Source organism: Eubalaena glacialis, chromosome 11 (assembly GCF_028564815.1).
Source record: "Eubalaena glacialis isolate mEubGla1 chromosome 11, mEubGla1.1.hap2.+ XY, whole genome shotgun sequence".
In the NCBI taxonomy this organism is placed as follows: Eukaryota; Metazoa; Chordata; class Mammalia; order Artiodactyla; family Balaenidae; genus Eubalaena; species Eubalaena glacialis.
Genome location: NC_083726.1, coordinates 95,700,936 through 95,717,289, shown reverse-complemented (window position 1 = coordinate 95,717,289; position 16,354 = coordinate 95,700,936). Strand labels below are relative to the sequence as shown.

Here is a 16,354-nt window from a genome sequence, read left to right as displayed (position 1 = left end):
TTACATAATATACAAATACAGGACTTCCCTGGTGGTGCAGTGGTTAAGAATCCGCCTGCCAATGCAGGGGACATGGGTTTGAGCCCTGGTCCGGGAAGATCCCACATGCTGTGGAGCAACTAACCCCGTGTGCCACAGCTACTGAGACTGTGCTCTAGAGCCTGTGAGCCACAACTACTGAGCCTGTGAGCCACAACTACTGAAGCCCATGTGCCTAGAGCCCGTGCTCCGCAACAAGAGAAGCCACTGCAATGAGAAACTCGTGCACCACAATGAAGAGTAGCCCCTGCTCGCCGCAAGTAGAGAAAGCCCGCACGCAGCAATGAAGACCCAACGCAGCCAAAAATAAATAAATAAATTTATTAACAAATATACAAATACAGTGAAATTTATGTTGAATAGAAAAAATTACTGAATAATCAAGGTGAGTTGCCATCACTATAGGAAGGTGCAACAAGAAAATTTGAAGTCAAATTTCTTTGGAAAACAAGTTGTTCAAAATAAGTAAAACAGTGAAGGCTATCATTAATTGGCGAAAAACATGAATGTACTTCTTCGAAATCTCAAATCTAACTCATAAAGGACTAAATACGTGTGTCTATAAAATATATATATGTATATTAAATGTATATGTGTATATAAAACATTGCTGAAAGAGCTCTTTAAATATCAGACACAAGTCTCTTACTTTACAGATGAAGAAACTCAGGCACAAAGATATAGGATACTTAATTTTATGCGATGGAATACATTCAGGAATTTACAGAATTTCCATCACTCCACTTCTAAAAGGTATTATTTTGGAGGGTGCTATTTCCCAACATGTGTTAGCATACTAAGATGGTGGTTCTTATACTGTGTGTACAGAATCCTGTGATTCCAGAGAGGTGTCTCAAAGGTCACAGGGAAGGAGGAAAGAAGAAGATGGATGTAGTGGGTAGTGGGAATCACTCTTCATCTTGGACGGGTCTCCTGTTATCCATTTCATATACTGGGATTCTGCAAAGATTTCATTTAAAAAAGCATCCCTCTGCTAAGTATAAGTTTGCAAATCATTATAACCTCACCAGGATACAGCTGCTCCATGAAAGTCTTTCTCCACAGCTTAGAATCCGCACTGTGTCTAATCAGTTCTTCTTAATCATTTGGCAGCATCTGGTGAACCGCATGGACTTTCTTGCCAGAAAACATCATATAGGCATTACATTTTTTTCTCCAAGTTTAGCCAGATTCATGGACTTCCTGAAGTCCATTAACAGATCCTGGGCTAATAACACCAACTCTAAAAGCTTTATTTAGAGGATTTAAATAAGAAATTTCTGGGTGAAAAAGAATAAAAATTTGGGAATAATATTAGAGTGTGTTTGGAAAAGATGGATATATTTTAGCACAGCTTAACTTATCGGACCAATTTATCCTGCCTAATGAAAAACAAAATATACTTTTGACCAGACTTCAAGAAGCGTATGTACTCTTGCTGGCCATGCTGTTCTTTGGATTCGTTGATGCACTCAGATACTGTGCTAGAGCAAATAAGTGAACAGCTCACAGTACTTGCTTTAGAGGCCATCTGTTCTTGAGGATATGAATACTTTTTAATACTTAGAGACTTTTACAACTTAACCACCTTTTCACCAGTTCTACACACACACACACACACACACACACACACACACACACTCACCACTTACTCTCCACTGGAATAAGTATCCCTTTGACTTACCTGGCTGGATCAGGCTTGGCTGGCTGAGACCTGGGCTGTCTGTCTAAGCTGCGTTCAGTCATGTAGGTGTTGTGAGGATCAATCAGGGGACAGTAAGGGTGTGCAGAGACATTGGGACTGTGGCACCAAGGGCTGCGATTGGGGAAAAGGGTTGGTGGGATTTCTTTTTCTCTGTAAAAGAAAAATTAAGCCCAAATTGAACCCCAAAGGCACTGCATACAGTGGCATTAATAATGAAAGCTCAATTAGAGTGAAAGCATGTTCCAAGACCAGAGAATATGGCTTTTCTAGACTTTGTGGGCAGCACCATTGTCACATCAGAAGCATTTGCCTACAAATGAATAACATAAATTCTGTTCTTTCAGCCACAGCCAGCTCTTGATCCAAGATGAAAATTCTAGATGATGCAAATCTTCCTCCACGTAAGCACTGCTAAAGGTGTGGTGATAACTTCATCTCTGCACTACTCCACGGACTTACCTCTAACAGCAGTGCTGTTATGGAATGAAATGACCAGAGGGGTCTTAATACCACCCAGTGGAAATTGCCAGCCTTTATCGTCCCACGAGTATACCCTACTTGCTCTGTGTTTTTATGTTTTAAAACATAAAAGCTATTATGGTTTTATGGTCTTATTCAAAATAGGAGTTTTTTGGTCTTTATTGATTTACCTATTCATCATATATCTACTGGTCAGCCAGTCACTCCCACCAGCTCAGCCCTGATTAATTGTGGGAAGGACTCAATTAAAAAAAAAAAAGAAAACAAGCAACTTTTACCTTGTAAGAGAAGCTCGAACTCGTTCCACCTGATATTTTGAGATATCTTTCTTAGATTGATCTTGTTTTTCTTTAGTTGTAGTTGTAGCTGCTGGCCAATGAAACATGTGCCTTTGAGATGTTGGACTTACTACTGAGCATCTGTCACATTCAATGTCAGTCTCTAATTTCTCCCATGCTTGCTTCCAGTGAATAGGAGTGTACCAGGCAACAGCCTAACAAAAATGATTTATTAACATGAAATACTATTGGAGTTAGATAGGTTTTTTTTAAAAAATGACATAGGCTTATTGCAATAAAATTTCAAAGTCAAACTGTAATGTCATTTACGTACTGTGTAAGGATTAGTGAAACACACGATGAGGCTGTAGTAAGACATCCTGGCCTTAGTTTCCAGTTGTGAAAATTACAAGCTGCATAACCTCAGGCAGATTAGTCACCTACTGTCTTGGGCTGTGTCCTCATATGTAAAATGGGGAGGGTGGTGGTGAGGGTGTTATATGAGGGTGTGGTGAGATTCAGTTAAGCTAAGCTACTGAATTTTGTAACTATAAAGAACTATGCAAACAGTAGTTGTAATATTAATAAGTTAAATTTTTAATAGTTAAGAATCTATTATCTATTTATCTATCTATCTAATCTTATTTGAGATGGGGAAATGGGCATTAGAACTAAAGACATGGAGAGGAATCCAAATTCTCCAGGCTAGAATCCTAGGTGGGCAGGTTTTTTTTTTTTTTTTTTTTGGTTTCCTGAATATGTGGCATATATGTGCATATACACGTGCAAAAATTATTCAGAAAAGTCATGTGTAGGGACCAATAATTATGTTTTTGTTCAACATGAGAAAAGTTAGGCACCGAAGCGTGCCCTATCATTCTACTTGTTCTCGTGATCTGTTTTTAGTTTATAAAATTAGAGGTTTGGGTTGATGCTGTAACCATTGCAAAACCCTTTGTTTGCCAGCTAAATAGACATGAAAGCAACACAAGGCAAGTTCAGCTAGGCTAGGCCTACAGCAAAGAAAGAGAAAGATGAAATCTTTCTTAAAAGGTTTAATTTCATGGATCACAGCAGGAAAACCCCACTTTTGGTTCAGTTCATCAGTTAGGGATTCTCCTTTTTTGCAGCTCAAACATAGATATTTGCGTGGCAAATATGTTTATGATCTTTTGAGTGCAATCTCTCTCAATTAGATTGTAAGCCTTTCCTAGCCAAGGGCAATATTTTATTTCTTCCTGTATTATAGGGGGCTTAAAAACATCTGATGATAATGACAGTGATAATGTGATAAAATGATAAGTTTTAATTTCACCTCTGGAATGTTGACCATATGAACCTTGTAGGCTCTTTTGTCTGGTTTTATTTTACTTTTGCCATTTTGCCTATCATGTGACCTTGAGCAAGCCATTTAACTTTCCAAGTCCCATTTTCTTCCTTTGTAAAATGCTTAAATAATCTGAGAATCAAAGGAGATAATGTACATATAAATAGCCCTTCAATGAGTTCCTACTGCACAGGAATGGTCTGTTCCATATCTGAATCTCTAATGGAAAACAGTGTATTGGGAAAGTCCCAGGCATTGAATCATATAAGATGTCTATTAAATTTTTGACATATAATATAGAGGCTACAAATCATATAGGACAACAATGTGGTTGGTGAAAAATATCTAGCCCTGTTTAAAAATCAGTAGACTCGGGGCTGCCCTGGTGGTGCAGTGGTTAAGAATCCGCCTGCCAATGCAGGGGACATGGGTTCGAGCCCTGGTCCGGGAAGATCCCACATGCCGCGGAGCAACTAAGCCCGCAAGCCACAACTACTGAGCCTGCGTGCCACAACTACTGAAGCCCGCACACCTAGAGCCCATGCTCTGCAACAAGAGAAGCCATCGCAATGAGAAGCCTGCGCACCACAATGAAGAGTAGCCCCCGCTCGCCGCAACTAGAGAAAGCCCGCGTGCAGCAACGAAGACCCGACACAGCCAAAAGAAAAAAAGAACTGGACACTGACTTCACCATTAGGTTTGCACAGGATTGTTGTACAATTTGGGCTTGTCCTAAATCTGTTTTGTTCCTTCCAAAGAAAATCTGATGGTGGCTGGTGCTTTGCTTCAGATGCTGCTGCCCAGACCTGTAAGAAAATAGTTTGTTAATAACAATTGCCATTGGAGTTCAACACAGTTTTATAAATGTCAGAGGGTTATTGCAACACATCTTTCTAAACAGGTGAGGTTTTTAAAATATAATGACTGTATAATATGTAATGTCAAGCTGTGTAACTGAACAGCTACTGGATGTGGTTTAAAGTAAAGCCCAAGAAAGAGGGGGGAACTCTCCAGTGTCACCTAAGCAAACCCTCTCTTTGTTTTTTCTTTAAAGATTATGTTTGTTTAGTTTTAGGAACTTAGGTATTTTATTTTGATAGTTAAATCATAAAAGCACAAAGTACTGTATGCCAAATTGAAGAAAGCTATGGAAATTTAATTATGGGTATTAATTTATATCCAGAGATGGACAAAGTGGCACAATTAACCAACAACAACCAAAAAAATCACATTTAACAGAGAGATCAAGGGATGAAGAAACCACTGGTGCTAAGCCATCGTCTGACTGGGTAAATGAGTTTTTCCTGAACAAATCTAGTTCATAGTATTTATATCTTATACTCACTGTTACCGTGGAATTGGCCTGCATTATGATATTGGGAAGGAATTGGTACAGAGAGACTGTTTGTCCATCCACATTTTGTTGGAGAATATGATTTCCAATTTCCAGTTCTTTGTCAACGGAAGAGTTAATGAGCTTCACGCATAAACCTTTGACATTCACTTCAGCTATTTTAATGTCTCCAAGAGCACTAGAAAATAAAACCCAAAGATTATAAGGTGCTTCAGAAGAGCGTGTCTTTAGCTCACTTTAAGGACTGAATAATAAATATGCTTTGGAAGTTGTTCCTAAGCTGTATATTCTGTTGGACAAATTCCATGTAGAAATAGTGTATTTTGTGCCTTAAGCAAATGGCTTGATTTCTTAGTTCTGTTTGTTTATCTGTGCAACAAAATGATCTTTCACATAAAATAAAGAAAACTGTAAAAATGCTTTAGGTGGGTTTCCCTGGTGGTGCAGTGGTTGAGAATCTGCCTGCCAATGCAGGGGACACGTGTTCGAGCCCTGGTCTGGGAGGATCCCACATGCCGCGGAGCAACTAGGCCCGTGAGCCACAACTACTGAGCCTGCACGTCTGGAGCCTGTGCTCCGCAACAAGAGAGGCCGCGATAGTGAGAGGCCCGCGCACCGCGATGAAGAGTGGCCCCCGCTCACCGCAACTAGAGAAAGCCCTTGCACAGAAACGAAGACCCAACACAGCCAAAAATAAATAAATAAATAAATAAAAATTAAAAAAAAAAAAAGGATTGCCCTTTGCGGGGGGAAAAATGTTTTAGGTATCAAGGTAAAAATGCCATTGGGAGGTACTATTATTATTATTAAAATTTCCTACTGTTCTTCACAAGAAACACTGAGACATGAAACTCTCAAGTAGATCAAGAGGAAAGTTAAACTATTTAGTTTATTTCTCATAAGGTTACTGTGAACATGAATTGCAACTATGTGCTTAAAAGAATTCTGCAAACTTAAAACATACAAATATAAGATGGTATTTTTTCCTCTTCTAATGTGTCGAGAGCTTAGTATGTATCAAGGACCAGGTTAAACATTTATATATTAACATTTTTCAGAGTGTGGGTCACAACCTATAAGTATTGGGTTGGCCAAAAAGTGCCTTCGGTTTTTAAGTAAAAATAAAAGACATTTTTCATTTTCACCAAGAACTTTATTGAACAACATATTCATCCTTTGGTTCCACTATCTTCTGCCATTTTTCAGGCAACTTCATAATTCCATCTTCCCAAAACTTTTTATCTTTTTGAGCAAAGAACTGGTCCAGGTGCCTTTTACAGTCTTCCAGGGAATTGAAAATTTTCAGTAAGAGAATTTTGTAAAGACCTAAATAAATGGAAATCCGAAGGTGCAATGTTTGGTGAATACGGCAGATGAATCAGAACTTCCCAGCCAAGCTGTAACAGTTTTTGCCTGGTCATCAAAGAAATATGTGGTCTTGCCTTATCCTGATGGAAGGTTATGTGTTTTCTGTTAATTCCGGATGCTTTTCGTCGAGTGCTGCTTTCAGTTGGTCTAACTGGGAGCAGTACTTGTGGGAATTAATCGCTTGGTTTTCTGGAAGGAGCTCATAATAAAGGACTCCCTTCCAATCTCACCATATACACAACATCACCTTCTTTGGATGAAGACCAGCCTTTGGTGTGATTGGTGGTGGTTCATTTCGCTTGCCCCATGATTTCTTCCATTCCACATTATTGTACAGTAACCACTTTTCATTGCCCATCACAATTTGTTTAAAAAGTGGAACATTTTCATTACGTTTCAGTAGAGAATCGTATGTGGAAATACGGTCAAGAAGGTTTTTTTTGCTTATGTGGAACCCAAACATCAAAGTGATTAGCATAACTAAGCTGGTGCAAATGATTTTCAATGTTTGATTTGGATATTTTGAGTATGTCGGCTATCTCCTGCGTGGTATAACGTTGATTGCTCTCAGTTATGTCTCGATTTGATCACTATCAACTTCAACTGGTCTACCTGACCATGGAGCATTGTCCAGCAAGAAATCTCCACCACAAAGTTTCGCAAACCACTTTTGACACATTCGATCAGTCACAGCAACTTCTCCGTACACTGCACAAATCTTTTTTTCCATCTGGGTTGCATTTTTACTTTTCTTGAAATAATAAAGCATAATATGCCGAAAATGTTGGTTTTTTTCTTCCATCTTCAATATTAAAATGGCTACACAAAAATTCACCAATTTTGATGTCTTTTTTTAAATGCATGCTTATATGACAGCTGTCACATACAATCTAACAGAATTGTTTTGAATGAAGTTAAAGACAACTAAGTGCTGCTAGAGTCATCTTACGGAAAAAAAATGAATGAAACTTTTGGCCAACCCAATACACCATGAAATCCCTTTGGTGGGTTAGGGCCATAATTTTAAAAATGAAATATACCCCTACCAATAATAGGAACCAATACTTATGATGTGCCAGGCACTTTTAAAATATTATCAATATATCTATGATTTCATATCTATAATTCCGAAATGCAAAAATATCTGAAAAACCAAAAGCTTTCTTTAAAAAACACACTTGAAGCAAAATCTGACCTGAATTCCTTTGGTGGCAAAACCTGACCTGAAACTGAGGAGAGGCTAGTTACTGTCTTCGTTCATGACTTGTGTGACTATTCATAAATTTGGCTGTGGAAAGATTACTGTTTGATTTTGGATACTTCTCCAAGCCCTATTGGGGTGTTACGTAATATGTGTTCTAGTCACCATATTACTTTCTTAAAATCCTCCAAATTCTGAATTTGGAAACATGTAAGTCTCCAAATGCTTTGGTAAAGGCATTGTAGACTGGTAGTTACTCATTTAATTCTCACAAAAGGCCACATATTTCTTACTGAAGTTCACCATCAAAAATTTGAAAAAAACTGTATTATCTCATAATTCTCACAACAACCCAGTGAGACAGGTACTATTTTTAGTCCCACTTTATAGAAAAGGAAACTGAGGTTTAGAGAGATTAACTGCCATGTCCAAGTTCTCTCAATAAATGTTAGTTCTTGTTCTTCTTTTTCAACTAGTAAAGTCTCAGAGAAGTTTGATCCAACCATTCAAATTGTTTAAATTTTGTATACACCCTGGTGGTTGAGCACTGCTAGAAAATACACACACACACACAGTATAGATTGCTGCCACCAGATGAATTAGTGGTCTCCAGCCACATGTGGGCCCTTAGTGATTGGCAGCAAACTCTGTTCTTCATGAGCTGAGCCAGCACCTTCTGTCATTCCCTCAACAACATTCAAATCCCTGCCTCACATCTCCAGTTTTATTGTCAGAAAATGATCTCACTAAGAAAATAGAGCCATCAGAGAGAAGTGTGTTTTCCTGCTTTCCACTTAGAAGCAGGTTCACCCATGCCCACACTGACCTCTTCGTTCCAGCCACCTCGTTTCAGTGCAAGAGGAACCCTTCTCCCATCTAAAGTGAAACTCTGCTTACCACCTCCTGCTGCTGCTTTGGTGTTTCAGTCCCATTCATTTTTCTCCTTTCACACCAACCTCTCCCTCTAGACTGCCTCTTTCCCCCAAATATGTACATATCTTCCAACTGCTATAACCTTAAAAAAGAAAAACACAATCCTCCTCTGGCTTCCACTTCCTACTGCCATCACAACCGAGCTTTTGGAAAGACTACGGCATGAGTTCTTCATCTCTTATTCACTCCCTCAACCCACGACCGTATATTTCTGCCTTAGACCAAGATGAATAATGCCCTCTTAAATTGATCATCAATTAGTAAATTGAGTGGTAACTTTTCAGTCTTTGTCTTTTTTTAAATAGAGGTATAATTGACATATAACATTATATTAGTTTTGGATGTACAACATAATGATTCAGTATTTGTATATAAGGCAAAATGATCACCACAATAAGTCTAGTTAACATTGATCACCATATATAGTTACAATTATTTTTTCTTGTGAGGAAAACTGTTAAGATCTACTCTCCTAGCAACTTTCAATACAATACAGTATTGTTAACTGTGGTCTCCATTCTGTACAATACATCCCAATGACTTATTTATTTTATCTGTACATTACATCCCAATGACGTTTATTTTATAATTGGAAATCTGTACTTTTTGACCACCTTCTCCCATTTTGCCCACCCCCCACCTCTTGCTTCTGGCAACCAATCTGTTCTCTGTATCGATGAGCTCTTTTTTTTTTTTTTTTTTTAGATTTCATTGATAAGTGAGATCATATGGTATTTGTCTCTCTCTGACTTATTTTACTTAGCACAATGCCTTCGAGGTCCATCCATGTTGTTGCAAATGGCAAGATTTAATTCTTTTTTTATGGCTGAATAATATTGCATTTTATATTTATACCACATTTTACTTACCAATCATCCATTGATGGACACTTAGGTCATTTCCATATCTTGGCTATTGTAAATAATGCTGTAATGAACATGGCGGTGCATATATCTTTTTGAATTAGAGGTTTTGCTTTCTTCAGATAAATATACAAAAGTGGAATTGCTGGATTATATGATAGCTCTGTTTTTAATTTTTTGAGGGACTTCCATACTGTTTTCCATAGTGGTTCAATTTACGTTCCCACCACTCAGTCTTTGTCTTAATGTCTTTGTGATATCTGCCTCTGCCAGATAGGTCCTTCTCTCCTTGTTTCCCCAAGTCCACTGTTTTTCTTCTACCAGTCTGGTTGCTTCTTTATAGTCTCTTTTTCAGATTTCTCTTCCTTCATCCATTTCTCAGATGTGAATCCCTGGGATTCTGCCCTTAACCCTCTTTTATTCCCATCACACTCTATATACTTGATATCACCCACAAACAGGGCTTTCAGTAACCATTAATACACTGATGACTGCTAATCCTTTTCCTGCTGAGCTTCAGACCCATAGAAACAACTGACCCCATAGAAAGAAAGACCCCAAAGATACCTCTAAATCAACATGCCCCAAAATGAATTCATCATTTTAGAAAAGTAGAAAACCTATTCCAGGCAATTTCATCATCATCTATCCTGTTGGCCACGCCTGAAACTTCTATTACTTTCCTGCTCTCTTATCCTTCTTGCCTTATCTGTGATGATGTTCTATTAATATTACTCTTTAGTATCTTCTGTATATATTTCCTTCTCTCCATCCCTATTGCTGCTGTCTTCATTAGGCTCTCATCACCTCTGTGTCACAGTGTAACAGTGTCTTAACTGGTTTCTCCAGTCTTGCTCCCTCCTAACCATTCAACATTTTGCTTCCAGAGCAATCTTTGTACAAGGATAAATCCTTCAAAGTCTGACCATTTCTTTCTAGAGAAAACACCAATGTCACAGCATGGAAACAAGGCCCTATGTAATCTATCAGCCTCTTTAATTTCTTTTTTTTCCTACTTCCTATCTTTGCTTAAATTGCAACCACAAGAATTTCTCACAAGACTTGTGATAATTCATGTCATTGCATGCTTCACCCATTGCCTATGCATGCGCTATTCCTTCTTCGTGTTCCACAACACTTGAAATTTTCAGACTTCTTAATACTTAATATCTTGGGTACAAAATATCTCATTGTTATTTTAATTTGATTTTCCCTATTTATAGTTCAGTTGAGTAAACTACTTATTGGCTACTCAGTTTTCTTTTGAAAATTGTCTTTCATATAATTTAGTCCATTTCTATAGGGTTGTTTTACATTTTTATGATGGATTTATAGTATAGTATTTAAATATATACAGAAATTTTTGAAAGAACTGTGTGGTAATAAGTGGGTATTATCCATGTTAAGTTGCTATGTTGGTAATAACTTGCTATGACAGCAAGAGAAAACTAACATACACTTCTTATGAATTGTAGAATCACGGTGCTAAAAATATTGCCTGCAGCTTTGACCCCAATGCCCTCACCAGAGATTTATTCCAGAGTTTTCTGTTTTCTGTTTTTCTGTTGATAAACCAGCTACCAATCTTTTTGTTGTTCCTTTGAAGGTAAGTGTCCTTTTTCTCTGGCTGACTAAGATTTTCCTTACTTCTCCTGTTTTAGAAGTTTTTCTACATTGTACCTAGGGTTTTTTTTTTTCCCCCCTATGTTTTCTCTTGCTGGGAGTTGGTAGTGTTGCTTGTACCTGTGGCTTGATGTCTTTCATTTTTGGGAAAATTCTCTGCCAGTATTTCCACCAATAATGTTCTAACTCAGTCCTTCTCTCCTCTCCTTAGTGACTTCAATTACAAGCATTTAGATTTTTAAGAATCTTGCCTAATTTTTCCTTATGCTTGTTTTTTCTAATCTCTTTGCTCTCTATAATTCAGCCTGGATGTTTTCTTCTGAGAATGTTCCAGTTCAATAATTCTCTCTTCTGTTGCATCAAATATATTGTTAAACTCATCTACTTTTGAAATAGTAATTTCTGTTGCTGGATTTTTTTTTCTAGAATTTCCTACTGATTCTTTTATTTTTAGTTTCCAGTTCTATGCTAAAAATTTTTATCTTGTCATTTAATTCCTTGACTATTTTAGTCAAGGTTATTTAAAAATCCCTGTCAGATAACCATAATATCTGGATCACCTAGGCCTGTTTTTATTGTCCATTTTTAATCTTAGTTTTGGGTCAACTTTTATTGTTTGTATGCCTTGTTATTTTTGACTTAGTGCCTAGTATGATAGATTAAACATTGCAGAGGTAATTTAAAGCTATGTATGTTTTCTTGATCCAGAGAGGATTTACTTTAACTTCTGGCAGCCATCTACGCTGGGGGGAAACCACTTTAACCCAATCAGGGTGTGAAATAATTTGACACTAGGCTTTGGCCCCAATTAGGCTGGTTTATTTTGAAGATAGCCTTAATACTGTGTGTACCTTTGAAGTTACAACTGAAAGCCTGGGGTGTTTATCAGTGACCCTCCTTCTTGACAGGCCATGAATCAAGCCAATTTTTATTCACCCAGTCCTGTGAGACTGCCAAAATCTCTGAATAACTTCTCAGCCTCTTAGCTGCTGCTTTCAAATTGACAACTGTTTTGAGGAGAAAAGTGGCTCCAAATGTCAGGCTATCACTCTGAGTTTTCTCTCCTAGAAGAGGACTTGTGAGAATATAAGATGTAAAATCTATGAAATCTTTATGTATTTATTTATTTATTTGGTTGTGCCGGATCTTAGTTGCGGCAAGCAGGCTCCTTAGTTGCAGTTCACGGGCTCCTTAGTTGCAGCTCACTGGCTCCTTAGTTGTGACATGGCTCCTTAGTTGTGGCATGAGAACTCTTAGTTGCAGCATGCATGTGGGATCTAGTTCCCTGGTCAGGGATTGAACCGGGGCCCCCTGCATTGGGAGTGTGGAGTCTTAACCACTGTGCCACCAGGTAAGTCCCAATCTATGAAACCTTGATCTACACTACCAAACTGCCTTCAGTGGTCTCACTTTATACCCGTACTACATTGTATGAGGTTGCCTGTTTTGTAGAGAGGTTCACTTTTAAGCAATATATATACCTGTTCCTTTCTTTTACATTACTGTTATGGTTCTTACTAAATTGTAGATATAACATTTTTACTATTTGATAGCCCTAGAATTTCTCTATGTCATCCTCATTCTAGTGTTACTGAATTCTCTGTGGGATGTTTTTATTTTTTGACAGAATTCCTTTTTGTTTTTGAGACTTGCTTTTTCTGCCTGGGAAGATGAGCAGTAGTTTAGTTTTTCTTTTAACCAGATAAGACCCTAGAATAGCTCAGTTATCCCTTTGTTATCATATATGTAATTGGATATGTACAGTTGCTTTTCAAAAACATTTCATTATTCAAGTGAAACGTTTATTCATTGATGTTAAATTTTTATTTTATGCACATAAGTAGAATAAATTAGCTTGTCTGAAAGAAAAAAATACCATTGTTCATATCAGGGCTAGCCACTTCATTTGCCTTCCTTTTGATATAAGGCCAAAAGTTACAGGAAAATACTTCACATAATACATGGAAATTCACCAAGCCAGGGCTGTTAATCTGTTATCACACAGCCTTTTGTAGTTATCTTTTTTTTCCCCATTTTTCTTTAGTAGGAAAATGACTTGAAACCTCTAAGTTGTGACTGGCTGAGAATGTAGAGTGATGTACCAATCATTCTGTCAGTAGCCTTTGCATGGTCTTGATTTATAGAGATTGAAAAGACAAATGGCTATATCACTTTTTAAAAAATGACAATTTTTCATTACTTAAGCTCTGATTTCTCTAGTTGTTGGAGTCTACTTGATAGCTCCATGCTACTTTACTTATCTGCCTTTAGATTTTTGCTACTCTAAAGTTTACTAAACTTATCTTTAGCATTTCAGTTCTTCCAATATGCATCTACCTAACATTATCTATGAAAATTGGCACCTGTGTTTATAGTTGCCATTAACACAAGGCAAGACAAAGACCACATGATCACACTTTTTAATCAGATGCAGAAAAAGCATTTGACAAAATTCAACACCTTTTCACTATAAAAACTCTCAAAAAATAGGTAAAGAAGGAACATACTTCAGCACAATAAGTGACATATATGAAAAGCCCACAGCTAACACAATCAGTGAGGAAAAACTTCCTCTAAGATCCACAACAAGGCACAGATGCCCATTCTCACCACTGCTATTCATCTTAGTACTGGAAGTCCTACCCAGAGAAATCAGGAAAGAAAAAGAAATAAAAGGTGCCAAATCAGAAGGGAAAAAGTGAATTATCTCTGTTTGCAGATGACATAATCATATAAGTAAAAAACCTTAAGAACACCACAAAACAAATTCAGTAAATTGTAGGATGCGAAAATCAACATACAAAAATCAGTGGCATTTCTGTACACTAACAATGAACTAACCAAAAGGGAAATTAAGAAAACGATCCCATTTACATTAGCAACAAAAGAACAAAATACTTAGGCATTAACTTAACCAAAAAAATGAAAGATTTATACACTGAAAACTACAAAACACTGATGAAGGAAATTTAAAAAGACACAAATAAATGGAAAGACATTCCATGTTCATGGATTGGAAGAAGTAATGTTGTCAAAATGTTCATACCAGTCAAAGTGATTTAGAGATTCAATGCAATCCCTATCAAAATCCCAATGGCATTTTTAAACAGAAGCTGTAAAAAAAAATCCTAAAATGTATGTGAAACTACAAAAGACCCCAAATAGCCAAAGCATTCTTGAGCAAGAACAAAACTGGAGGTATTACACTTCCTGACTTCAGATATTATAAAGCTAAAGTAACTAAAACAGTGTGGTACCAGCATAAAAAAAGACATATAGACCAATGGAACAGAATAGAGAACCCAGAAACAAACCCACACATTTATGGTCAACTGCTCTTCAACAGGAGTGCCAAGAGCACACGATCAGGAAAGGATAGTCTCTTTAATAAATGCTGGAAAAGTGGATACCCACATGCAAAAAATGAAATTGGACCTCTTTCACAAACCATACACAAAAATCAACTCAAAATGGGTTAAAGACTTAAAGGTAAGACTCAAAACCATAAAACTCCTATAAGAAAATATAGGGGAAAACCTTCTTGACGTTGGTCTTGACAATAATTTCTTAGCTAACACACCAAAAGCAAATATAGAAAAATGGAATTACCTCAATTTAAAAAGCTCCTGCACAGCAAAGGAAACAATCAACAAAATGAAAAGGCAACCTACAAAATGGGAAAAAAAATTTGCAAATCATACATTTGATAAGGGGTTAATATCTAAAATATATAAGGAACTCACACAACTCAATAGCAAAAAATAAAATAATCCAATTAAAAAATGGGAAAGGACCTGAATAGATATTTTTCCAAAGAAGATATGTGAATGGCCAACAGGTACATAAAAAGGGGCTTAAAATCACTAATCACAGGGAAACGCAAATCAAAACCACAATGAGATATCACCTCACACCTGTAAGAATAGCTGTTATCAAAGAGACAACAATAAGTATTGGCGAAGATGTAGAGAAAAGGGAACGCTGTGCACTGTTGGTGGGAATGTAAATTGATGCAGTGCTATGGAAAACAGTGTGGAGGCTCTTCAAAAAATTAAAAATAGAACTACCATATGATCCAGCAATCCCACTTCTAGGTATTTGAAGGAAATAAAATGACCATTTGTTGAGTTATCTGCACTACCATGTTCATTGCAGCATTTTTCACAATAGCCAAGATACAGAAACAAAGTGTCCATTGACAGATGAATGGATAAAGTGAATGTGGTATTTATTTTATAAATACAGTTGATTATTGAACAGTGCAGGGGTTAGGGGTGCCGACCCCCTACACAGTGGAAAATCAGCATATAACTTTATAGTCGGCCCTCCATATCCATGATTCCACATCCACAGATTCAGCCAAACACAGATCATGTAGTACTGGAGTATTAATTGGAAAAAAATCCACCTATAATTGAACCCATGCAGTTCAAACCTGTGTTGTTCAAGAGTCAACTGTATATGTATATATATATAGATATATATATATACACACACACACACACATATATATATATATATAAATATATGTAATGGAGTATTATTCAGCCATGAAATGAAGGACGACCTGCCATTTGTGACAACATGGATGGATGTTGAGCACATTATGCTAAGTGAGATAAATCAGACAGAGAAAGACAAATACTGTATGGTCTCACTTATATGTGGAATTTTCAAAAGCTGAATTCATAGAAACAGAAATTAAAACAGTGTTTGCCAGGGGATAGAAGGTAGGGGAGATGGGGGAAATATTGGTCAAAGGATAAAAACTTCCAGTTATAAGATGAATAAGTTCTGGGAATGTTATGAACAGCATGGTGACTATAGTTAAAAATACTGTATTATATACTTGAAAATTGCTAAGACAGTAGACAGTGGATCTTAAATGTTCTCACCAGAAAAAAAAAAAGGTAATTATGTGAAGGATGTGTTAACAATTTTATTATGGTAATCATTTCACAATACATATGAGTATCAAATCATCATTGTGTAAGTTTATACAATGTTATTTGTCAATTATACCTCAATAAAAAACCCCAAAAGGCAAAAAAATGAAGTTGTACGTCTTAAATATATACAATTATGTCAATGATATCTCAATAAAACTGTCTAAAAAAAGTGAAAGAAGAAATGGTTATAAGCAGATCCATACTACAAAAAACGTTAAAGGAAGTTCTTTTCAG

At 36.9% G+C, this 16,354-nt stretch overlaps 1 protein-coding gene across 7 annotated transcripts in view; it reads right to left on the bottom strand.

The window, feature by feature from the left end:
* Positions 1 to 813: 813 nt before the first annotated feature.
* Positions 814 to 16,354, bottom strand: part of LMNTD1 (lamin tail domain containing 1) — a 416,942-nt gene continuing 401,401 nt past the window's right edge. For 6 of the 7 annotated variants that reach the window (XM_061205229.1, XM_061205226.1, XM_061205227.1 and 3 more), the window contains 5 exons: positions 5,175 to 5,361; positions 4,516 to 4,635; positions 2,503 to 2,717; positions 1,724 to 1,894; positions 814 to 1,319 (listed from right to left, as the gene is read on the bottom strand). In XM_061205229.1, coding sequence (XP_061061212.1) covers positions 1,292 to 1,319; positions 1,724 to 1,894; positions 2,503 to 2,717; positions 4,516 to 4,635; positions 5,175 to 5,361 — 721 coding nt within the window. In that variant the 3' untranslated portion in view covers positions 814 to 1,291. Of the gene's footprint in view, positions 1,320 to 1,719; positions 1,895 to 2,502; positions 2,718 to 4,515; positions 4,636 to 5,174; positions 5,362 to 16,354 lie in introns of those variants that run through there. The other variant, XM_061205231.1, reaches the window with a different exon arrangement.